The 25,507-nt window shown below is 40.2% G+C and overlaps 1 protein-coding gene across 1 annotated transcript in view; it reads left to right on the top strand.

The window, feature by feature from the left end:
* The window catches only part of DMXL1 (Dmx like 1), a 98,866-nt gene that overhangs the window by 41,840 nt on the left and 31,519 nt on the right, over positions 1-25,507 (top strand). Inside the window, exons 11-29 of the mRNA XM_075272123.1 lie at positions 1,000-1,256; positions 1,351-2,029; positions 3,257-3,378; positions 3,472-3,561; positions 3,648-3,753; positions 5,383-5,502; positions 6,282-6,503; positions 7,264-7,302; positions 7,653-9,347; positions 11,558-11,668; positions 12,794-12,963; positions 13,187-13,284; positions 13,597-13,762; positions 14,416-14,671; positions 16,638-17,698; positions 20,447-20,632; positions 20,742-20,818; positions 21,800-21,930; positions 23,160-23,408. Of these exons, the coding sequence (XP_075128224.1) occupies positions 1,000-1,256; positions 1,351-2,029; positions 3,257-3,378; positions 3,472-3,561; positions 3,648-3,753; positions 5,383-5,502; positions 6,282-6,503; positions 7,264-7,302; positions 7,653-9,347; positions 11,558-11,668; positions 12,794-12,963; positions 13,187-13,284; positions 13,597-13,762; positions 14,416-14,671; positions 16,638-17,698; positions 20,447-20,632; positions 20,742-20,818; positions 21,800-21,930; positions 23,160-23,408 (5,835 nt within the window). The remainder of the gene's footprint in view (positions 1-999; positions 1,257-1,350; positions 2,030-3,256; positions 3,379-3,471; positions 3,562-3,647; positions 3,754-5,382; positions 5,503-6,281; positions 6,504-7,263; positions 7,303-7,652; positions 9,348-11,557; positions 11,669-12,793; positions 12,964-13,186; positions 13,285-13,596; positions 13,763-14,415; positions 14,672-16,637; positions 17,699-20,446; positions 20,633-20,741; positions 20,819-21,799; positions 21,931-23,159; positions 23,409-25,507) is intronic.

Here is a 25,507-nt window from a genome sequence, read left to right on the forward strand (position 1 = left end):
TGTGTCCCCCCCCCCCCAACTTGGAATTCAGTCTGGCTGAATATAGGGTATCTGCAGTGTTCCTATTAACCCTTGCAGATCCCCTATATTCAGTAGACCGGGCACTGTCAGACACAGGGATACTTAATGTGTTTGACAGTCATTCTCTACTTTTGTGTCTATTCTAGGGAAAGGGGTGATTTAGAACTTTTAATTTTTTTTAAAGCTTCTTTTTTTTTTTTCCACCATTTTATGGGAGATTCTATATATTGATATCGCAGCTGGTCATAGACCCTCCCCCTTAAAAAAAAAATTTAAAAAAATTGTTTTGCTGACTTAAGTATAAGCTGAGGGGGGGCTTTTTCTGCACAAAATCTGTGCTGATAAATTCGGCTTATACTTGAGTATATATGGTACCAAATAAAATGATTCATTATATATATATTTTTTTTTTAAAATGTCTCCTGAATTCAACTCCACAGCTCTGATTTCCTACAGCGGTATCTGCATATTCGCTGCCCTCAGCTTTGCCTGAAATGTGCTTTCTGATGTCTTTGCAGAAAAATAAAATGGAAATTAATGTTTATATGTTTTTTTTCCAGCTTGCAAAAATTGGTCTCTGGATTATACTATTGTTACTTGCCAATTTCTGTTCTTATTTCTTAATGAATAAACTTGAAATATTTTTGTGCTCCTGAAAGGAATATATTTAGTGATGGTGTAGCGGTTTTAGTTTCGTTTTATGAAAGGGAGCTAAGAGTCAGAGTCTCTGGAGCCCATTACTTGAGTAGCTGACTTTGAACAGGGTTGACCTAAAAAAGGAACGACGTGAACCAGGCAGCCCCTATTATCATGTCAAAAACACAGACTGGGAGAGGGAAGTTATATGGCTGGGTCTGAATTCCAGTGATCTATTTAGTTTTACAAAACATATATATTCATAAGTTCAGCTTTGCCACACAACCCCTTTAAGAGCTTCTCTCTCTATTTTATTTTTTTTATTTATTTATTTTTATTTAGAAAATGATGATGTTGGAGAAAGTGATCCAAAAGTGGCCACTGAAAAGAAAGAAGTGAATGGTGAAAAGTCTGTCACAAATTCTTCCTGTGTCTCCTTCCCGTCATCTGTTATTGATCATGAAATTGAAGTCCTGCTTTCCGAATGGAACAAGAATCCTGACATGTTGTTTAGTATTCATCCTGTGGATGGCTCTTTGCTTGTATGGCATGTGGATTGGCTGGATGAATATCAGCCGGGTATGTTTCGGCAAGTGCAGGTATGTTCTTAACATCTTTGCATATCATTACAATTCTGATTATGAAAAGTCTTCATGTTTTCACCAGTGTTTTGGTTTTTTGTATTATGTTTAGGTGTCTTTTTCATGCAGAATTCCAGTAGCTTTCCCAACCGGAGATGCTAATTCTCTCTGCAGGAGTGTTGTGATGTATGCCAGCACCAAAAATGTAGACTTGGCTATTCAGCAGGGTAAACAAAAGCCTCAGAGTATGGCACGGTCATCCTCAATGCTGATATCTGCTGGCCAAAACAAATCCTCCAATAGTCTAAAACTGAGCATTTTCACACCTAACGTCTTGATGATTTCCAAGCATGCAGATGGGTCACTCAACCAGTGGCAGGTTAGCTTTGCTGAAGAATCCGGCTTTTCTACTGTGCTCAGCATTTCTCATAAGTCTAGATACTGTGGTCATCGCTTTCATCTCAATGACCTAGCCTGTCATTCTGTGCTGCCATTACTGTTAACAACTTCTCATCACAACGCTCTACAACCAGTAGAAGACAACAGTGTCCGAGAGTTCCATGACTCTTCCCATGGAGATATTAATTGTAATGTCAATGGCATAGAAGCAGACAACATCTGGCAAGACCCCAATGCGGTGTATAGTGAACTTATCCTCTGGAGGGTGGACCCTGTTGGACCTCTGTCTTTTTCTGGTGGAGTTTCTGAGCTGGCTCGTATAAATTCTCTTCATGTTTCTGCCTTCTCAAATGTTGCTTGGTTGCCAACTCTTATACCAAGTCATTGCCTAGGTGAGCACTTTTTATTTATTCCATTTTAAGAATGAGTTTTACTTATTTTTGCTGATTTACCTTTTGTAATATTTACTATTGCCATATGGTTTAGAACTGCTCGGTGAAGCTTTCTTCTAAATCCTTGGCATCAACTGGTAAAAATGTACAGCAGAAGTTGGGCCTATAGATTTTTATGACATATGCTCAGATCTGAACCAGTTTCATACACGGCAGGGTCCATTTGTGCATCTTACACAGACCTGGAAAGACTAGGCTGAAAGAACATATACCTTAGCCTTTTTATCCTCTTAGATGTCAAGTTGTGTAGTGACTGTGGCATCTATAAGGAGTTACACAGGGTACTTCTATCATTCTAATCGGGTGCCTCACCATGTGGGATGTTGAACGATTGCCATGGCAGATAGTGGCTTAGATAAAGCACAAGGCCTCACATTACAGAAGTATTGCAGTATATTATTGAAGCCCCCTCCTACTTTATGTGGTATTTCCATCTTGGCATCTGAGAATCTGATATCCAGCATTCCAAGGTGAATTGCAGAAGTCTTGAAAAGTAAGGGGCAATACTATGAATATTGAGTAACAGTAACCATAGAGACACCTGACTAAAATATCTAAATGTTTGTGGAAATCATCATTTGGGTCATTTTCAATACTTTTGGTCATGACTGTATGTCTGTGCGTTCATATGTCTAAACTATTAAAATCTGGGGAGGGGGGGTTGTTTGTGCATGCACAAGATAAAAAAAAATTAAAGTTGTCAGAAATTACACTTTTTTTTTTTTTTTTTTCTTCACACCTTGTCTCATCAAAGAAATGGGGGGGGGGATATGACAAATTTTTATCAATAGAAATTACAGCTTGTCCACATTAAACAAACCTTTACATAGTCACATCTACAGACATGTTTAATAGTTTTATATAATATATACTACACAGCCATCCCCTTGAAAATGAGGCCTAAGAAACAGAATTGCAGAGGTTTTCTTTTTCATTTCATCCTTCAAATATTTTGTAGAAACCTTAATACATTGTGACCTGTGAAATGGTCATAAACTCTTATAAGACTAGGTGAAGAGAACAGGTAAAAAGTTTGGGTTCTTGTAAGGAAAAGATGACAAAAAATGGCGAAAAAGATGAAACCTGTGATGGGTTACATTGGAATAGGTTAACTAGTGAGGTTTTGGTTGCCTGTCTGTAAAATAACCACAAATGTCTGTATTTCAGGAACGTACTGCAATTCTCCGAGCGCGTGTTTTGTGGCAAGTGATGGCCAGAATTTGAGATTATATCAAGCTGTGATTGATGCTAAAAAGCTCCTATGTGAGTTATCCAACCCCGATATCTCAGTAAGTACTCAAGTGTTCCTGGTAAATAATATAGATTTCATCCCCAAATAGAAAGTAGTCTTGTTATTAATAACTCATAATATTCATTTTCAGAAATATGTTGGGGAGGTTTTCAACATCATCAGTCAGCAGTCTACTGCTAGACCAGGATGTATCATTGAGCTGGATGCCATTACCAACCTGGTAAGCTTAGCTTGATGAACATCATTGTACGTTCTTAGATGACCAATTTAATTTCTGCTAACGTTTCCCATATCTTTTATGTTTAGCATGGAAGAAAAACCCAGCTGTTACATGTCTTTCAAGAAGACTTCATACTGGGAAATCTGAAGAAAGCAGGGTCATCTGGAATAAGTGGTCTTCTATCAGATTCTGGTAGTAATCTTTTATATTATTTGTGATGGTATGGGTTGATCACAGGTGGAGCCACTTCTTGATAACCGAAAATACAACCTTCACGTCATACCAGGCCTGTAATCCATTATAAGCCTAATAGCATGAAACACACAACCATACTACTGCCAGGAAGAAGAAGTTGTCATATGTATGATCCACTAACACAACTTCTTCCCTAGTTAAGAAGTTATCAGTGAACAATGGTACTACACACTCTTAACGAAATTATGGTGCTAGCAGAACTGGAGTGCTTCGACCCCTGTACAATTGAAAATAGATGCTGCTGCACACGCTAAGTATAGTGATAAGTGAAAATTTATTAGGGAACAAACAATAACAGTGATAATGCCATGAACAAAATAGGTTGACAAGCATATATGGATAAGGTAGCCACTAGATCAAAAGTATATTCGGTGCGTTTGGCCCCTTGGTGTTTGGCCAATTGCACGCGTTCCTGTGCCGGCGGGGTGTTTGGTCGGGTGCTGCTCGCTCATCACTAGTAAGCACTATATGATGTGATTCTATGAAGAATTTGCGCTACCTTATTGCCCATATGTGCAAACAACACTGTGCTTTGATGTTTCCAGGTCAATTATTTAATCATTACCACCCTGTCTCCTTGTAGGATATTGATACTATGTCTTATTGTGTGCAATCTTTATACACTATAATGAATGCTTTTGTATAACTTATTGGATTACTCATATCAGCTAATTACCGGTACTTGTAATTTAAAATATATGTATCTTTTTGTTTTTTTTCTTTCTCAGTGTGATTGCCACAATAACTATTTCCATTTTAAAATTGTGTAGCAGCAGTTTGGATATGATTTTGCCCAGTGTCTGCCAAATTGGGGAATTTTCTCCTGCACTGTGGCTGTCTTTCTTTGAACTTATTATGTATTGACTTGTTGATGTTTAAATAAAGTTGTTGTTTTTTTTTTGTATTTTTATAAAACCGCTGAGTGCTAGGTTTGCCAAAATTTTTGGTTATTTTTTATGTGTAAGCCAAGACAGAGAGTGGGTACAAAGCAAGTATAAATCTTTCCGGGATAGTTTTTCTCTCTCAATGGTTTCCACTCTGGAAAAAAGACTGCCATATGGAAGTAGCCTTGCTGTGATAAGTGCTGGCCTCTCTGGCTCTTCCTATGCTACTTTTAATAGTTTGACTTTAGATTTAGATCCGAAAGAAGAAATGCTTTTTGTTAAAGAGCTTCTGACTGTCTAGAATTAAAGCAAGATAGGAAATGCCTCCAAGTAATCTTGGTAAATTGTTTCATTGGTTGTTTCACCCTGAAGCCAATATAGAGGGACACCTAAAGCACAAAGAAATGAACAAACCTTTTATTGAGTAAGATGATGTGTGAGAACTGATAAGCGGCAGTGCAGGAAATGTGACTTCACATGCTTGTGGGAAGCAGAGGCATGTGACTGTCTTTGAGCAGAGCTATTTTAGTTCTGTTTTAACATTGTCGTAAGCTTGTTGAGTATTAACAGTAATGTGTCTGTTTATAAATAATGACCGTGTCGTACCACAGCATTTGAAGATTTCACCACTGATTTGTTATTGCAATTGTTAAGTTGTGGGTTTTTGTTTTTTGTTCCATAGATAACTCTCAAAGTGGGTATTCTGAAAAATTCTACTTGGTGGTAATCGAATGCACAAAAAACAAGCACTCGGTGTTGCATATGTGGAAATTACACCTGAAATCTATCCCAGTCTCTTTGGGTATGTTACTGTTTGTCTGTAGGACACCAATTTTCTAATGCAAGGTCTATAGAGAGTTATTGCTACTCTTTAGAAACCATCCCGCCATTTCTCTCATGTGTACATTGAAACTCACGACCCCAACTCATTAGACCGTCCCTCATGATAAAAACTTTCAAATGTAACCTAAAAGCCCACATCTTCAGAATATCCAACAACCCACAGTAACCCTGCTGCCTTCATGATATATCAGTAAACTCCACCCTTACTACTTGTCGCCATCCACCTTCCCTTGTGATTCTTGTGGGCAGGGTCCTATTTCCCACTGCCCCAGTTCAGTGCTTGTATTTAGGGGGCAAGACGGTGGCTCAGTGGTTAGCACTGCAGCCTTGCAGCGCTGGAGTCCTGGGATCTAATCCTGCCAAGGACAACATCTGCAAAGAGTTAGTATGTTCTCCCCGTGTTTGCATGGGTTTCCTACCATTATACAAAGATACACTGATAGGAAAAATTTATATTGTGAGCCCTATATGGGGCTCACAATCTACATAAAAAAAATATTGCTTGTATTTCTTATACTTGGTATGTAAACACTTTGTAAACAGCCATGGAGTTAATGGTGCTCCAGTGGATTGGCTATGAGCATCAGATTGGTGGGAGTCTGACCCATATCCACCAGCAGTTTGTAGAGGCCACAGTACAATCCTAAGGATGCCAAGTTCTCAGAATTCTGCTTTCTTCTTGTCTTACCATTCAATAGACTCTATAATTGATCCTGTGTTCACTCTCCTATTTTACAGAGGAAAAATCTGGCTCCAATTCATCAGAAAATAATCCACAAAGAGATGACTCTTTCTGTTCTGCTTCAGAAAAGGTTCAGTCTCCGCTGACTCAAAGATACCAAACCTGTAAAGCCAATTTACAGAGTACTAGCAAGATGTCCCTTTCATCTGAGCTTGTGTATAGCAAAGAGCTAAGTGTGCCTGAAGGAGTGGAAGTTATTAGTGTTAAGCCATCTGCAGGTAATTCCATTGCTATTGTATGGTGAATCTAAAATTTCCAGTGTAGGGTAGGGAATGGTTTATACATGAACATATGTAGGGGAACATATATTACATTTCTTCCAGTCTTACATTGGATAATCAGATTTTTATTGTCTAATATATAAATAACTGGATCACTAATCACAGATTGTGTATCATATAGTACCCAAATTATACAGTCACACAATGAGCACAGAACACTCCCAGATTTCCCCTAAAGCATCAGATCAAGGTATCATGATTGTCCAAACAACCAGATCTAGTGCTGCCCTTTTCAGTAATGACAGATTGCAGGTTGTACATCCTTAAGAGGTTTTCCTATTAATAACAATTTCCTCCTATCCTCAGTTTTAATGAGAATGGCATTCCTGAGTGTCCACATCAATGAAGCGGTGGTGCTCATACTCGGTCACCTTGTTAGGAACATAGAAGATTGTAGTTAGTTTCCTATAGAAGTGAATGGATTGGTGGCCCGGTGTGTGCTCCCCTGTTCCCTTCTCGTGGGACTTTCACTAACCCTTGCTTTCCTGATCACTGGTTACCCATTGATTGGACCCCTAGCAGTCACTTTTATTATCCTGTGGACAGGGGAAAAGTTGTTACTAGTAGGGCAAATTCTATAACCAGGTCATTCAACTTATCTTCTGTGTAATGACATTATCAGGTCCCTGGTGTTTGGCTTAAAAAGAAAAAGCTTTTTTAAAATCTTTTTTTTTTTTCTGAATTTTAACAACTTCAGACAATATCAGGAATTGTCAGTATAGGACTAATTGTAAATGTAAGTATACATGTGTTTTCCAGAAGACTTCTGCTTTATTTATTTTGCTTACTTCTGTATATAGAACGCCGAGCTATTCTGCAGCGCTTTCTAGTAATTGTCTTTACTCACTATCCCAAGTATCACAATCTAATTTGTGAAGATGGAAGACTTTCACCATACCCTGATGATTTTTGTTTCCCTAGACAAGTTTTCATATTCAATGTTGAATTCCTCTCCAAATGTTTAGCGCTCAATGCTCTGTAGAATCTAAAACAAAACAGCGATAAAATCTGTGTACAAGATGTTTACAAAGGTAATTCTCCATGAGCACTTGGTAACCAAAATGTGTTTTTCTGTTTCATTTGCAGGGCACCTCAGTAGTTCTTCAATATACCCAGTGTGTAATGCTCCTTACCTGCTAGCTACTTCTTGCTCTGATGGGAAAGTGAGGTTCTGGCGATGCTCAGTGGATTCGGACCTTTCACTATCTCCATCTGACTTGGAGAATGACATTGTATACTTGTGGGAAGAATGGCCTTTGCTGAATGAGGATGGTTTGCAGAATAGTGCTGTGAGTGTACCAGGCCGGCCTATAGAAGTAAGCTGTGCACATACCAACTGCCTGGCAGTAGCCTTTAAGCAGACGTCAAATAAAACTAGCAATTCATCCCATGAATTTTTGATGCATGTAAGCATCTTTGAATGTGAATCCACTGGTGGCTCTTGTTGGATTCTGGAACAAACTATTCATTTGGACGAGCTAAGTACAATGTTGGAGACTGGGATTAGCATTGACAATAATCTTGTAGCTTACAATAAGCAAGATGTGTTTCTATCTTCCAACAAGCAGCTTCAACCCAGCACAAAACACTTAGTTCGCTTGGACTGGATGTCAAGAGAGGATGGTTCACATATATTAACCATTGGCATCGGTTCCAAACTACTTATGTACGGACAGGTTGCAAGAAAACTACCAGAACATTGTCAGGATGAATTTGCATTGCAGCTCTGGGATACTGCCAAAAACACTTCTCAGCCTCGATTTGTATTGTTGAGATCTGTAGATTTAGTGTCTTCGGTGGAAGGGTCTCTTCCTTTACCTGTATCCTTGTCTTGGGTCAGGGATGGTATACTTGTTGTTGGGATGGATTGTGAAATGCATGTCTATTCCCAATGGCAGCCCTTTTCTAAACAGGATTCATCCAGCACAGATTCCTATAATGGAAGCACTCCATCCATCACAAATTTGGTTAAGCAAAGCCAATCTGTTGCATCTGGTCTCTATCCACCAAAGAAAGCTATGACAAGGTCCATGACCAGCTTAGCACAAAAGCTTATGGGAAAGAAAACTGCTTATGATCTCCCTGCTGAGATGGAAGACTTTGGACTCTTTGAAGCAGCCCATGCTTTATTTCCAATTTTACCTCAATATCACCCATTGCAGTTGTTAGAATTGATGGATTTAGGAAAAGTGCGCAGAGCAAAAGCTATCCTTGCTCACCTAGTAAAATGCATTGCAGGGGAAGTAGTCACTATTAATGACAACGAACACAACCCGGAGCGCAGGCTTCGATCACTCTCTATTAGTGCCAGTGGAAGCACTTCTCGTGATCCCAAAACGTTCAGCAAGCCAGAGACTGCAGATTACACAGAAATAGACTCTGTACCTCCCCTACCATTGTATGCACTTCTTGCTGCTGATGAAGAGTCCTCCTTTGCATCCACAGTCGAGAAATCCAGCAATCACAATAACTCCAACAAGGCATCTGATAGCAATCCAAATGATGAAAACTACGACGAACTCTTCCAGCTTCCGTCTCTGAGCACTGAAGAACTTGGACCATTAGACGAAGACGAGGAAAACCGTAAACCACAAGTCATCGATCTCTCTCAGTACGGGCCCACTTACTTTGGGCCAGAACATTCCAAGGTTTTATCTAGACAGTTGCTGCATTCGAGCTTACCTGGTTTGACACGTATTGAACAGATGTCCCTAATGGCTCTAGTAGATACTATTGCCACAACAAGTACAGATATTGGCGAAAGCAGAGACCGCAATAAAGGTAATATATTCTTCTTAAACTATCTGGATTAGAGTACACTGCTAGAATTCACACTATCATTGTGGTTTCTATTTATAATGTAAGCCACAGAACTCTTCCCGATCCGTCATGTGATGGATACCATTGGGGCTCCACGCACACCATTGCCTAAGCAGTATAGAACGGCTTTTGAGATTAAACTGCATTGTAACTACATGTAAAGAAAAAAAAAAGACCTTTTGTTTTTGAAATGTTGCATCATGCCATGAATTCAATGCAGGTGTTTAGCTTTTAGGGGGCGTTCACACTACCGTCGGTGTCCAACAGCTAGTGTCCGCTGCTAATGTCCATGAAATATCTTGTGCGGACATAAGCATCGGACACTAGCTGTGTCCGTGACATTTTGCATTGATTTAAATGGACATCGGGTGCGTTCGTTTACTGTCTGTGAGTTTCCTTAACTGTCCATTCCCAAAGATGTCCGACTTTTCAAGCGGACAGAAAAAACCTACATGTCAGGTTTTGCTGTCTGCTTGAAAAGTCGAACATCTTTGGGAACGGACAGTTAAGGACACCCATGCACTGCAAAACAACGCACCCGATGTCCATTTAAATCAATGCAAAATGTCACAGACACAGCTAGTGTCCGCTGCTTATGTCCGCACAAGATTTTACACGGACATTAGCAGCGGACACTACCTGTCGGACACCGATGGTAGTGTGAATGCCCCCTTAGATCAGATTTTAAAAAATCCCATTCACTACAGTACTGTGTTCAAGAATTGTAACCATTTAAAGTTATCTCCTTATACCAGCTCCTCTTCTGATTCCTAAACTGATCATTTGAATACCAAATCTGTCTTTACTGAAGATGGGCTGCAGTTCATAGAAATTTGTGGAGAGGGGATGGGGAAGTAGGAAGAGTAGTGAATGAGAAACAGAATGATACAAATGTCCAGGAGGAGCTTAAAGTAAGAAATATCTATCTAGAGCTTTTTTTTTCTTGTATACTCCCCCTGTACTGCTGGAAAACTGCTAGTAATCTGCTAAACCTTTACTGTTATGCTAGGTTCACACTAGAGTTCGGCTCTCCGCTGTACACGCCTGCAGGAAGACCTGAAAGGTGGAGAATCTGTCTGTTTAAAGGAGTTTTCCTATCTTTGTGTTTCAGCTTTGCCTGCTGGTCTCCTCTTCTCACTTCCTATATCCCCCCCCCCCCCAGCTTGCTGAATAGGACACTATGAAGTATCACAATACTTATGATTATCAGCTCTATCAGCAAACTGCAATTAGCTGAACGGATTGTCCTGCTTGCAGAGCAGTGTGTGACATCACTTGTTCTATTACACAGGTCCGGTGTTATTCCTCCCACTGTTTACACAGTGTCTCCATAAGTTCACATAGCAGGCAAACAAAGCAGCATTTCTAAAGCAATATACGAGGAAAACTATTTAGGAAAAGTCTTCAATATACATAACCTACCAGCATAGATAGGATCCTTGAGATGGGAATACCCCTTTAAAAAGCGGTTACCAATGAACAACAACAGACCCCATAGACTGTAATGGGGTCCGCCGTGTTTTCACCAGTTTTATACTGACACTAGCAGAGAGAAAACTCTTCCTTGCTGGACTTTTTCTCTCCAACAATTTTAAGCTGAATCTGCAGCGGAGAGTTTTGGATTTTTGTGAAGTTATTAAAATATAACAAAAACTATAAAAGGCTCTGGTTGTGGAAACACAAGAAAAAACACGTTTTACAGTACCAGCAAAGGGAATGAAATTTTATTTAATCGCAGCATGTTAATTGTATCTGCAAAATTGCAAAGGTTTTCAACATAAATTTTAATAGGGGAAGGAAAAAACGCAGAGAAAATGAAGCAAAAATGCTGTAGAAAAAAACAAACTACGGTGGGTAGGCTTATAGTAATTTTTACTATATAGTGAAAATCGTAAAAACAAAATCCATTGGAGCACACCATTCAGTTTGCGGCCACAGACTCGGTGAGTTGTAGTTTTGCAGCATGTCTGAGACAACTGTTAGGGGTTAGTTTTACTAAATAATGAAACCTGTCAATCTTTCTATATAACGTTAACTTCAATCTTCAGTTTCTGGGATCAATAACAGTGTTAAACTGGCCTAATTCTGAACATACAGTGTTTGCATTTTATGTTATGTTAAAGTTATTGCATCAAATTTTCTTTTCTAAATTGATTAAATCTTCCTTACAGGTGGCGAGACCCTTGATGAATGTGGTCTGAAATTTCTTCTGGCTGTTCGTCTTCATACATTTCTATCCAATACCCTTCCTCCATTATACAGAGCTCAACTTTCTCTTCAAGGTAAAGAAAGATCGCAAAGTAGTCAATGCGACCGTGCACATCATTTATTTTCCAGACATGAAACCATTATTAAATTATTTATTGCTATGACCTTAAAAAAATATACAAGAGGTTGTCATATGTTATGCTAGTCATGCATTGCGTGAAAAGAATAAAGGCGTTCTCCTGTGGTTCACTTATTTAATTACCGTATATACTCGCGTATAAGCCGACTTTTTCAGCACATTCTACATGCTGAAAAAGCTCTTTTCGTCTTATACACAAGTCAGGCTCCACGGAGCACAGAAAACTGGAAGGACCTGAAAGGGGAAGGTCCTTTAGTGCTACTGCTCTGTGATTGGCTTGTCATGAGGTCACGTGACTGATGTCAAAGGGCCTGTAGCCACTGGTATGTAACATCTGCAGATAAGGTTGAGTCTAAATCCTAGTAGCTCCGCCCACACCAGAGTCCGATCACACGGTCATGACGTCATCAGAGGTCCTTTAGCACACTAGGATTTAGCATCTACCCTGCAGATGACTGGCCAGGATTCATTGGGTCTTACGGAAGATGTCTGTTGTATGGAGGAGAGGAAGCTACAGTAAAGTGACACACAGGGACCTTCCTTTAGTTACTCTGCCTATTAATGTCAGGCATTTGGGGTTATTAATTTAGTTTCTGTAACTCCATGTGCCTCACATTAATAACAGTTAACCCCATCATGTCCCTCATATTAACCCCTGTGTGCCCCATATAAGGGTTACTAATATGTGAGACACATGGGGATACTAATGAGGGACCTTAATTATGAAGATAGCCAATTATTACCTCCATATGTTCCACATATCAGTAACTCTTATGTGAGGCACACAGGGGGTTAATGTGAGGACCATGATGGGGTTACCTGCTATTACTATGATCCCCATGGAGTTACTAAGCTGCAATGCCCATGACCAGACTTTTTAATCTGCAATGGTGGATTTCCTCCCCTCTGCTTATACTTGAGTCAATATGTTTTCCCAGTTTTTTGTGGTAAAATTAGAGGTCTCTGCTTATATTCGGGTCTGCTTATACTACAGTATATACGGTAATGTTGGTTTAATGATGTCAGCTTGATCTTTAGTTTCTATGTTCATCTTTTCTAGGATTGTCTACAAGTCATTATGCATGGGCTTTTCATTCTGTGGCTGAGGATGAGCTGCTTGCCACACTCCCAGCAATGCAGAAAGCAGACCCCACCTGGGCAGAGCTCAAAGCGATGGGGGTAGGCTGGTGGGTGAGAAATGCAAACAATTTACGGACATGTATTGAAAAGGTATGCTGAAAAAGCTCATGGGGTTTATTATTTAGGTGATGAAATTGGAACATTGCACTGTTGTAATTACGTTTTTTTCTGGTACTGGGGCCATTTACTGTTTTCAAATATCATCTTGTGGGGTGTTTAATACAAAAGAATAACTTTTATTAGTATAATGTATTCAAATCTAGTTTGTTCTTTGCTATTCTATAGTCTTTATATTTCCATTTCTTTTTTTCAGATTGCAAAGGCAGCTTTCCAGAAAAACAATGACCCCTTAGATGCTGCCATATTCTACCTGGCGATGAAGAAGAAGGCTGTGATCTGGGGGTTGTACAGGTGAGTTGCAGTTTGTGCTTGTATTGCCTAATTTGAAGTGTTCAGACAAGATGTGCCTATATGTATGCCATAGCATTTGAGATTTCACTCTTCAGTCGAACATGCAACAATATTTATGAAAAATAATCAGTAGGACAGTGCTCAGGTAAGACAAAGGAATTTCATCTGAATCTGGTCCTCTTAGTAAAAGGCTTTAACAAAAGGCAGGAGCTTTCGTACAAGGACAATCTTAAGAATGCTTTTGGCATGTGAAATCTTCTATAATTTGCTTTATTTTCAAGAGCCTGCCCTTTCTCTGCATTTCTCTGTTAGGTCCCAGAAAGATGCAAAGATGACTCAGTTTTTCGGAAACAACTTCAGTGAAGAGCGATGGCGTAAAGCGGCTCTGAAGAATGCTTTCTCTCTACTCGGCAAACAGCGATTTGAGCACTCTGCAGCTTTCTTCCTTCTTGCTGGATCTCTGAAGGATGCTGTGGAGGTCGGGACGCATTAAGTTACATTTTAAGAGCATGATGAATTCCTATTGCCTTGTAAAATGTTACACAATCTTCCAGTGTCGTGTTATGGAGCTAAGCAGATTGATACATAGTAGCACATTTATTTATAAAATTCTGGTCTTAGTGCACACTCCTCTGGCTTCCAATCCACCACAATTATTTATAGACAGACATCTTAATAATTGTAGTGTGTCTTGGGATAATCTCATGCCAGAATGGACCTCCAGTCCAGCAAGGAGCTGGAGAAGATTTCGTGTATTAATTCTGCCATTTTGTGGTGTAAACAATCAGAAATGAGTCTGACCGCTCCACACTGGCATGGTTATAAAATGGCAAGAAATGCTGCCATTTATGCCAGAAAACTAATGTCTCAAAAATGTGTGGTAGCCTTTTGTGTATGAGAATGAATAGGACTGCCCACATGAAGCATAGAATGAACAGGTTTTCTAAATCTTTTCTCACTAAACTGTGTGCCTGTTTGCTGTACTCTAAAATACTGCCCACAAATACTGTATTTGCAATGTTACAGGTTTCCTTTCATTAGCAAAATGAATAGATTTGTGAATGTGGTTTGTATCACATGGGACTGGTAGTGTGCACTGTGTGTTACTTAACATGTATTCTTTTCTTCCAGGTTTGTCTCGAAAAACTACATGACCTCCAGCTTGCTCTTGTGATAGCAAGACTTTATGAATCTGAATTTGAAAAGTCTTCAGCTTATAAATCAATCCTGCAAAAGCGAGTACTGGGCATCGAGTCATCTGGCCGAGAACCCAATCTGTCTTCTATGCATCCTGACCCTTTTGTACGCAGCATGGCATATTGGATTTTGGAGGATTACAAAAAATCATTAGAAACTCTGTTGAAGCAGCTGTTTAGAGATGAAGAAGGTGAACACTTATCTGCTGGACAGAAATAATCATTGGTTATACCCTTAAACGGATTCTACCATTAAAATCTAATTTTTATATCGTTGATACGTAGGAATAGCCTTAAGAAAGGCTATTCTTCTCCTACATTTAGATGTGTTCTCCGTGCTGCAGTTCGGTAGAAATCCCAGTTTTCGTCGGTATGCAAATATGTTCTCCAGCGCCGCCTCTATCTTCTTCAGGAACAGCCTCTTCACACGTCGTCTTCGGTGCGGGTGGTCAAACTTCTAGGCTTCAGGCCTAGGGCAGAGCTGACTGCGCATGCCCACAGGCCACAAGAAAATGGCTGCTTACTTGCTGTGTAAGCGGCCGTTTTTCTTCTGGCCACAGGCATGTGCAGTCAGCTCTGCCTGAGGCCTAGAAGTTTTACTGCCCGCGCCAAACAAGACACGTGCAGAGGCCGGTCCTGAAGAAGATGGAGGTGGCGCTGGAAAGTTCTCTCACAGCATTGGGGATGCCCCCCAGTGCTGTTTGAGCGCTGGGGCCCGCCACCAGTACTGTGAGAGAACTCATTTGCATACTGAAGAAAACTGGGATTTCTACCGAACGGTAGAAAGTACGAAAGTAATTTAGTCACTAAGGGGTTAATTTACATATTACATAGTGTCTTTATGTAGCCTTGGTCTCCAAAGCCCTGTCACAGTAACCAAAGAGCTGTCAGTACACCTGATCCTATAGAAATGCATTAAAGATGATTGATTTAGATTGTGAGGGAGAAAGAAGTGCATGAGCTGAAGTAGGGCTGGCGGCAGATTATAAATGGAGTGCGAGCCTGTGAAGCTTGTGCAGTTCAGTTTGTTAATCTAGTCAGTGTCCAGGTTTTGCTATTTGACTGTTAAATGTTACATAGCTGTGAGAAAAATAGTCTAATACCGCCTGGTATGGGGGATGATCTTATAAATGTGCAAATTAGAATCTGTATTGTCCATGCACTGCGGACCCCCCTTCTGACTTATTTTACACGGACATGTGCCTACAGTGCTCACACAGACTACTATTCTGTACATGACAGCCTGCGTGCCGCTGCAGTGTCTACAGAGGTAAAAATCAGGAACCTGAATATTTCTACAGTACTTTATGGACACTGGGATTTCTCTTTCTGGTTTACTTCAAGTAGTACCTGTGCCTGGTGTTACAATGTCCTATAGCTTCACCCCATCTCCAATGAGTAGGACTGAGCTCAGTACCAGGCACAGTCAATAAATGTCTGGTTTACAGAAAGTAGAGGCAGCACAAAAACCAGTCAATGTATTTGCTCATTAATTGGGGTTTTTATTGTTTTTCACTGCCCTGACGGATTGGAACGTTTTAGACAACACTGAATGAAACTTGAAGGGGGAAGTGTTCCAAGAAATACGGATAGGTCAGTGGAAATAGTATAGGTCGCTGTTTGAAACTAGAGTCAGCAATATGGTCCGTGGTATATTTGTATACCTTGGAACACTTTTCCTTTCCATCTTCATGTAGTGCTCATAGAAGAAGGTTATGATGATGTTCAAGATTATCACCCCCTACAATCTAATCTATGCTAACGATAGGCCATCAGTCTTAAAGAACCAGTTAACCCATTTAAAGAAGACCTTTCATGTCCTCGGGCACACATGGTTTTATATACCACTAGAAAGCTGAGTGCGCTAGACTGTCAGGAACGCCCTTCTGATTGTGAAGAGATATTGGTAACTACACCGATATCTCTTGCCGCGGGGCGCATAACGGGAAAGCTGACAGTGTGCTGAATTTGGCGCACTGTCTGCTGTTATAGCGGTATATAAAATCGCATGTGCCCAAGGATATGAAAGGTCCTCTTTAAAGAACATAATCCTTACAAAATATTTATCCTAATGTATGTATTTTCTTTTCTTTTTTGTTTAAGCATTAGTTTACTTTTAAGTAAATGTTGTTTATGCTGTTGCTTATTGTTTTGCAGATGACTCTTGGAGCCTGTCATCAATCTGTGATCCATCAGTCTTCAATTTCTACAATTTCTTAAGAACTCATCCTATGTTGTTGAGACGACAACATGGATCTTCAGAGACATCATCTACCAAAATGCGCCTGTCTGTTGAAAACGCTGACAAAATTAACTTGGGGGAAAGAAAGCTGTTTTTCACCACTGCACATGCTCATTTGAAAGCTGGCTGCCCCATGTTGGCTCTCGAAGTATTATCCAAAATGCCCAAGGTAGTAAAGCGCTCAAAGCCACGGCTTCGAACATCAAGTTTTGCAGATACAAGCAAAGTGTCTACACCATTATCTCCTTTACTTGGAGAGAAGAAAGATTCAGCTTGTGACTTTGACTGGTCAAGTCCCTTGTTCAATGGAGTATCTAATTCATCCTTAGAGAAACAGCAGAATTCAGCCCTTTCATTTGACTGGAGTCAGCCATCCATGGTTATTGAAGATGAGCCTTTGGAATTAAAGTGGGATAGTGATACAGAGGAGTCCGAGGGGTCTGGCTTGTCGATGAAAGATGTAAAGCCCTCACAAAGTACAGAAAGTGATAAACCTGAGGTAACCACTACTAGTTTTTCTGAATCTATGAGCATTGATGAGAATGACGTTCTCAGTAATGCTGAAGATGTGATCGCTGCACAGCTAAAATTTCGAGCATGTTTAAAGATACTAACTGGGGAGCTCCGGACATTATCTACTGGTTATGAAGTCGATGGTGGCAAATTGCGATATCAACTGTATAGCTGGTTGGAGAAAGCAGTGGTTGCTCTTCAGAGGATTTGTGACTACAGCGCTAACCTGGATGAGCTAAACGTGGCAGGAGCCACAGATTATTCTTATGATGACAGTTCAGAGAGTTCTGATCAAGTGACGACAAGGCAGAGGAAAGAACTTTTGCAGAGACGTCAGTGGTTACTAAAATTCCAGTCCCTTCTGAGGATGTTCTTGAGTTTTTGTGTCCTGCATGGATCTCATGGCGGTGGACTGGCCTCAGTCCGGATGGAATTGATATTGCTTCTTCAAGAGTCTCAGCAGGTATTGACTTGTATTATATACATTCACGTGACTAGTTCAAGGGGTTGTCAAGTTTCAGACAAGAATTGAGACAAATGTTATTGATTGTATAATGAAGTGAAGTTCTACAGTTTTCCAATTTACTTTCTGCATCAATTACCGGTTTCTGCTGCTTACTTCCTGGATAAGAATCAGCCCATGGTCGTGTGATGGACACAGAGGTGCATGACTCATTACCAGTCATGATGTCTCTGCAGTAATGAGCTGTGTACCTACCTGTGTGTTCATCACATTAATGACCAGGGACTGTATATAACATGGCCATGGACAGGTTGTGTGGTGGTGGTTTTGTTTTTTTGTTTTTTTATGTTTAAAGAGGACCTTTCATGGTTTGGGGCTCAGGCAGTTCTATATACTGCTGGAAAGCCAACAGTGCGCTGAATTCAACACAGTCGGCTTTCCCGATCTGTGCCCCAGATAAAGAGCTATCGGTTCCGGTACTGTAGCTCTTTACAGTCAGAAGGGCTTTCCTGACAGTCCGTCAGGAACGTCCTTCTCCACAGCAGCGCCTATCGCACTGTAGAGTATGAGCGGAGAGGAACGCCCTCTCCCTCTGCTCACAGTACACGTTCATAGACGAGTATTATCAGGAGCGGAGGAGGCGTTCCTCCCCGCTCACACTGTACAGCGGGATAGGCACTGCTTTGAAGAAGGACGTACCTGACAGAGTGTCAGGAACGCCCTTCTGACTGTAAAGAGCTATGGTACCGGGACCGAAAGCTCTTTACCTGGGGCACAGATCAGGAAAGCCGACTGTGTTGAATTCAGCGCACTGTCAGCTTTCCAGCAGTATATAGAACTGCCTGTGCCCAAACCCATGAAAGGTCCTCTTTAAAGAAAGCATATTGGTATTTATTATATAAATGATAGTCTTTTCAATATTTGTCTGAAACTAGACAAACCTTTTAATCCTAGTCTGGAAAAAAAATAGTATAGGAAAGTAGCAAAGGGCAGGCATAGATCGACTCTTGGTGCTAGATGCTTTCAACTTAGATATACTTTGGGGAATATTTATGTATAAATCTCAAGAAAATCTCAAATAAAAAAAACAATATGAGCCTGACAAGAAAAGCTGGAATGCGTATTCTTAAACTAGTTAACTAGAGAGCAATATGAACACCATGGATTGCATGTAAAATAATGAGCAGTCTGTGTGTCATTGCCCCGAGGGTTGTGTGCATTCCTGGTGTCCAATGCAAACACCTGGTACGCTGGTAACATGCAACCTAAGAGAATATTTGTCGTCATGCAGGCAACTATTTAGCCTCTTAGGTCTATTCACCCAGGGATTTACAGTGGATGGTAAATGGACAGTGGACTCAGGGGACTGCTGAGTCTGCTCGATGGCAATTGTGGTTGTGCATCATAAAGTTCACAGGGTGAAATTGTAACCTCACAAGTAGTAACTGTAAATTCTTATGCATATGACTATAAATATGCAGCCCCAACATAATAATCATGTAAAATATACCAAACCTACTGCATTTTGGCCATGAATCACAAGCGGCCTTTTCATTATAGAGACTAATGGAAGTCTTATTTAGCTATGCAGAATTTACTTTTTTTTTTTTTCAATGGCTAAAACTTTGTTTAGGTGATCACATTGTGAAGATGTATATAATGGTTGTAAATGTTGTTCTATTATGATACATACGACATCATTTGGCTACGACGTGCAAAGTCCAAGTCTTTGCATTTTGGTTGCAGAACACACCGCAGCTTTGCTGGCATAGACTTCAGATTAAATATTGTAAGAATGCAACTAATACACCCTTTTGATGTATGTGTGTGTGTGTGTGTGTGTGTGTGTGTGTGTGTGTGTGTGTGTGTATATATATATATATATATATATATATATAATATTTATTTACCGTTATTATATTTACTTATTTTTTTTAAGTAGTATCTTATGGGTATTGCAAACGCTATATCTACTCTAAATAGTTCGTTGTTAGAGTTCACATAGAAAAGGTGTTCTATTTCCTAACCTACTCCTTATGCTGTGCTACTGCCTGCTCCATACTGTACAATCACTTGTCCCATTTACTTTAATGAGTCAAAGTTTCAATAGCATGCACTGCCACTATGTGACTGTACATAGATCAGTGTAACTATTATAGAGACTGCAGAGCTGCTCAGTCATCCACTTAGTAAGTGATGCAAAGAATTCATCTCTATTAAACACTGATGGCCTATCTCCTCAGGGAAAAAAGGCCATTCATTTCTATGGGGAGCGCACGAATGCCAGCTCCCATAGAAAGCAATGGGATCTGTTTTAACGCCGCTGGTTCGGAAGTGTTAGGGCTCTTTCACACGGAGTAAACACGCGTGTATTTTGGCAAAGTACACATGTAAAAATAAGACTTCCATTGACTTCAATGACATTTAACACATGTAAAAAATGTCATTGAAGTCAATGGGAGGCTTCTTTTTACACGTGTAATTTTTACACGTGTATTTTGCCAAAATACACGCGCTTTTACTCCGTGTGAAGGGGCCTTTACGCGCACTCCCATTGAAGTGAATGGGATGTGTTTTGAAACGCTCGTATATACGTGTCTGAATGAGCGGAGCATAAACTCCGTGTGAAGGGGCCCTTGCGTTCAGAGTCAGCGAGTGTATACTCTGTGTGAAGGGGCCCTAATACTTGCATATAATCTTTTTCTTTTTTCTTTCACAAATTAATGAATTAAACCTATTTCTTTACAGGATACTTCTGTCATTTCCAATCCTCAAACAGAACAGACTTCAATCCCACTTTTGTTTGCCTGCACAGCAAGTGCCAAAACTGTTGTGGCCAATCCTTTATTACATCTCAGTAACCTAACTCATGATATCCTGCATGCCATAATACATCTTGATTCACCACCTCACCCTGATGTCCGTAGTAATAAGGTATGTTGTCGAGTGCAATTTCCAAGTAAAAAAAAATGTATCCAATCCAATAATTTATAAATGTGATCTATAATAATGTGTTCATGCTTCACATTTCCCTCTGTTCCAGATCTATGTAATGCACACTCTGGCTGCATCTCTCTCAGCTTGTATCTATCAGTGCCTTTGTGGAGGACCAGCCAACAGGTATAGAAGTCAGGAGGAGATTTAGATCTTTGTAACTTTTATGTTCTTATAAGTAAGGATAGGCGGGGAGGATTTTGTTCTCTTTCTTTCCATGTAAGGAGAGTCAATCAAGCACGGCAGGGAAAACCTGCACACTGGCCTCCTCTCCCCATGCCTGGCCTCCTCTCCCCATGCCTGGCCTCCTCTGGCCTCCTCTCCCCATGCCTGGCCTCCTGTCCCCATGCCTGGCCTCATCTACCCGTGTTCATCTAATTTATAAATTCTGTTTTTCTATGAAAGTCTGTTGGGATTTTATGGTTCATATGGTGTGGTGGCACGAACCAGTTGACAGGTTCCTTCGAGAGATCATTGATATTGAAAGGTTGCCACATCTGCTGCTAGAATCAATAAGGGATAAGATGGTTGGCAGATGTTTGGTATGAAAGTTTGATAACTTTTAATTTCCAGAAGAAGAGTCCTGGATTGCACTATTGATTCTGACACAGTTGAATTTTTGTTTCTCTATCCCCCCACTGATTGGGCACTCTTTTGGCATATTGGGGGCCTATATGTATATTTGGCAATTCTAGCTGTTAGTTTTGGTGCCTGATAAGCGATCTAGACTCTGTACTGTCAGGTGGGCAGGAAAGGGGTTGTGATACAGAGCTCCAGTCAGAGGTGGACAATTTGAGTTAAACATTACACCCGATGCTGCCCACATCACAGTAGAGAGACTAAATAGCATGTCAGGCACCAAAACGAATAGCACTCATTGGCTTGGGAACAGTGGAGGTTAGGGAAAACTTTCAACTGTGCCGGGATCAGTGGACCGGGGCCTATTAAATGATGCAAAAGAGCTGGACTTGTCCAATGAGGTGATTAGTTCCACTTTATATGTCCTAATATGACAACGCCCCATTTATTGTGAAGAGAATTTTCTTAGCTGCAACTTTTTTCACATGATGAAATAATTTCCTTATTGCATGTCATTTTGTTTTTCAGTTCCTCTATTCAAACCAACCCATTTACAGGTATGGTGTACCAGAGTGTTCTTCTTATCCAAAGGCAGCCTCTACGTACAACAAGTCTGGATGAAGCGGTCATACCAAATACTTCACCCACCCACTGGCCAGGTATTATTCCTGTTACTCTACCTCCAAAGCCAAGCAGTTCAAGTAGATTGTCCCATATCACCAATCAAGTAGTATAAGTAGCATGTGAGTCCATCGGGTTTACATAATTGTTATATTGTAACCGGTGGAGTCTCCAATGGAGACTGACACAGAAGTGAACCTAAACCTTGCTTGCTGGTCAGGTAACAAAAATGACTTCTCTTATTTGCTTTACAAGTAAATTCATTCAATAACTTGCAGAAATATAATCTTGAATTGTTTTTGTGTTGTAGTTTAGGCTCTGTTCACATGATTAAAGAGATTAAGTTGGAAGCATACTTTAGGAGAATCTCCCACCGTATACCTTAGTTGGAAGAATCCATTATATGCCACTGTGTATAATGGTTCACAGTACTTTTCTGGATACTTCTATATGGATTTGTGTAATCTACAATCCTACAGTGAAACTAAAAGTATTTTGATGAAACACCAATTTGGCACTTTTTTTTGGTATATGTTGAGTCAAAGAGGACCTATATATGTAGGTCTGTTCGGCATATGGGCCACCGTTTTAATGGGTTATTTTGCTTCTGAAAAATCATCACAGCACAGCTTTCAGTGACTGGAAGACAGGTTTTTTTTTTTTTGTTTTTTTTTTATAGCCCCACATTGCAGAATCGCAGCTTATTTTTTAGGCCATTGATCAGGAGTATAAGTACCTCTTATAAATTTCCCATTCCTTTTTGTATCCTTTCTTGGTTTTGGTTAAAAAAAAAAAATACAGGAAAAATATGCAACAAGAATTGTGTTGGGGGCATGGGGCCTCAGTCTAAAGGGGTTTTACAGGACGACAATAATAATAATTATTAATAAGCTATCTTTTAGGATACATAACTAGTATCAGAACTGTGATTAATGTTGCAGATCGGTCTCATTCATATGAGTGAGATTGAGCTGTACATGATCATGTGACCAATGAATGTGATGTAACTGGTGTGCGAGCCTTTTCAGACAGCTGATCAGCAGGATGCTGTCATCATTACTGATCTGATAGTTAATATCTATCCTAAGAACAGATGATAAGTATTACAGTCCTGGAAAACCCCTTTAATGTGAATATACCTTTATCCCTGTGTTGTGTTTCATAGAAAGCTTAGTACCCGAGATATTGCTGCCAGCTACCAAATATTACTGTGGGTGTAAGCCACCAACCTCAGTATATCTAAATGTGTATTTCTTGTCCATTTTAGGAATTAGTAGCTTAATCCGCCTGCTTAATTCTGCTGGAGAGGAAGCCCAACCAGGCCTTACAATCCTGCTGTGTGAAATTCTTACTGCCGTCTACCTGAGCCTCTTCATTCATGGATTAGCCACTCACTCAAGCCAGGAGTTATTCTGCATAGTTGCCCATCCTTTGGGTGATAAAATGTGGTCGGCAGTTTTCGGTGGTGGAGCTCGAATTCCATGCAGGGGGCAAATGCCTGTGAAACCAGTCACAGGTTAGTCATTACTTACATAGTATTGTGGGCAAAATGGAAATGCTGAAATGTCAGGGGGTTAGAGTCCATGATGTCTTGTGTGTTGCACATTTGTGTATGTCAGTAATGTATAGCGCTGCAACCTGCTTGTATTGTTAGTGATGTGTTGTCTTCTCTGTCTTAGTGTACTCTTTGTGTTAAATAATTCTTAAAGCGTTTAAAGTCAGGATGTTTAATGCCACTAAATAAAATGGCACTTCTTTGGCCCGCCTCCACTTCTGCCATGTCAGGTGTATACCTAATGATCATTTGAGAAGGGGGCTTTTTTTTTTTTTTAATAGTTCTCTATTTTTTAACAAGGCATGGGTGTTAAGTACCAGCATTTATAGGAATGTAGTTTAGCACAAGCACACTGGGGAAGATTCACGGCTGCTGTTTAGAGAGGACCTTTCATGTCCTCGAGCACACATGGTTTTATATACCGCTAGAAAGCTAACAGTGAGCTGAATTCAACACCCTGTCAGCTTTCCTGTTATGTGCCCCAGAGGAAGAGAGATCTGTGCATTTACCAATACCTCTTCACTGTCAGAAGGGCGTTCGACAGTTTGTGAGTAACGCCCCCATCCCCCTTCCCAGTATTAGTCTGTGGACAAGTGCGTCCCCTCTGACAGTATAGCTCTAGGGACACTACTTTCAGGAGGGGAATTCCTCAAACTGTCAGAAATGCCCTTCTGACAGTGAAGAGTTATCAGTAAATGCACGGATAGCTCTTCCCCCGGGGCACATAACGGGAAAGCCGACAGTGCCCTGAATTCAGCGCACTGTCTGCTTTCTAACGGTATATGAAACCGCATGTGCCTGAGGACATGAAAGGTACAAAATTTTTAGACCTTGCAAACTTGGACTACAGAGTCTTATGCACCACATTTATCACTGGTTTATTCTGGATGATAAATATTGTACACTTGTCTACCATCTAGTCAAAGTTTATAGTGCCCAATTTTGGTGCATTCTTGCCACTAATAAAGTCCTATTTCTTTGCTGCAAAGCCCCCACTCTTATATCCAGCAACATGAATTACCGTAAGTGTCTAAAACATTATATGTAGCACATGGCATACAGGCCAGTTTTTTGTTACACATTAAACATTAATTCTGGTGCATTTAGCCTAGTAAATGTGCCTGAATGTATATGAAGTTGTGGACTCCAGCAGAGGACCTTGTGCAACAACAGTATATGGACCTCTTGTTTTCCACTTGTTAATTTAATGGTAGAGGGGAGCAGTCCATAGACCTGAACCATCCATGATTCTTCGGATAATCTCTTACTGATGTGCCAGTCCCCGGGTAGTTGTGTGACGTGGAGAGGATTTAGTATAGACTCTTGTGTGTGCAGTTTTACAGAACTCCAGGCCCCATTGCCTGCCTGAAACTAAGAGTGGCTTCAAAAGGAATGACAAATACATAGAAAGCACTTAAGCAAGGGCTACATGGAGACTTTGATTGAAATAATTCAATGCGTCTCATGCACCATCTCACTTGTTTAGTTCTAAGACTAAATTTATTACATTTTCTATGTGTTTTGGTGCTTTTCTTGGTTTATAAACTGGTCCTTCCTGATCACTGACAGTTCTGCAGGATAGACTGGAGGTATCACAGGGGCTGCAGCAGTTTGGTCTCTTGTCATTGCCATGTTCTTATTCCAGGTACATTGACTTGTACGTTGACATCTTTGCCTCCATTTTGCTTGCTGTCTAGATCATTTGTATTGTTTCAATAACGTCTATTTGTACAGAGGAAAAAAGTTAATCTTAATCTTAAAAAAAAAAAAAAAAAAACGATCGCAGACACATGCTTATCACAGCAAAACATAATTTTTCATAAAAATCATGTGACAAAATCTCTGTGTAGCCCTAGCCTTGTGCTACTCCCTCGTTCTCAAATCAGAGCAAAATAAACAACAAAATACGCATCAAGTTTTTCTGTATCAAATAAATAATTTTAAAAATTAAAGAATTATTAGGACACAAGCAATATACATTTCTGTGTACCGTATATACTCGAGTATAAGCCGACCCGAATATAAGCCGACCCCCCTAATTTTACCACAAAAAACTGGGA

The sequence above is a fragment of the Leptodactylus fuscus genome, chromosome 1 (assembly GCF_031893055.1).
Source record: "Leptodactylus fuscus isolate aLepFus1 chromosome 1, aLepFus1.hap2, whole genome shotgun sequence".
Taxonomy (NCBI): domain Eukaryota; kingdom Metazoa; phylum Chordata; class Amphibia; order Anura; family Leptodactylidae; genus Leptodactylus; species Leptodactylus fuscus.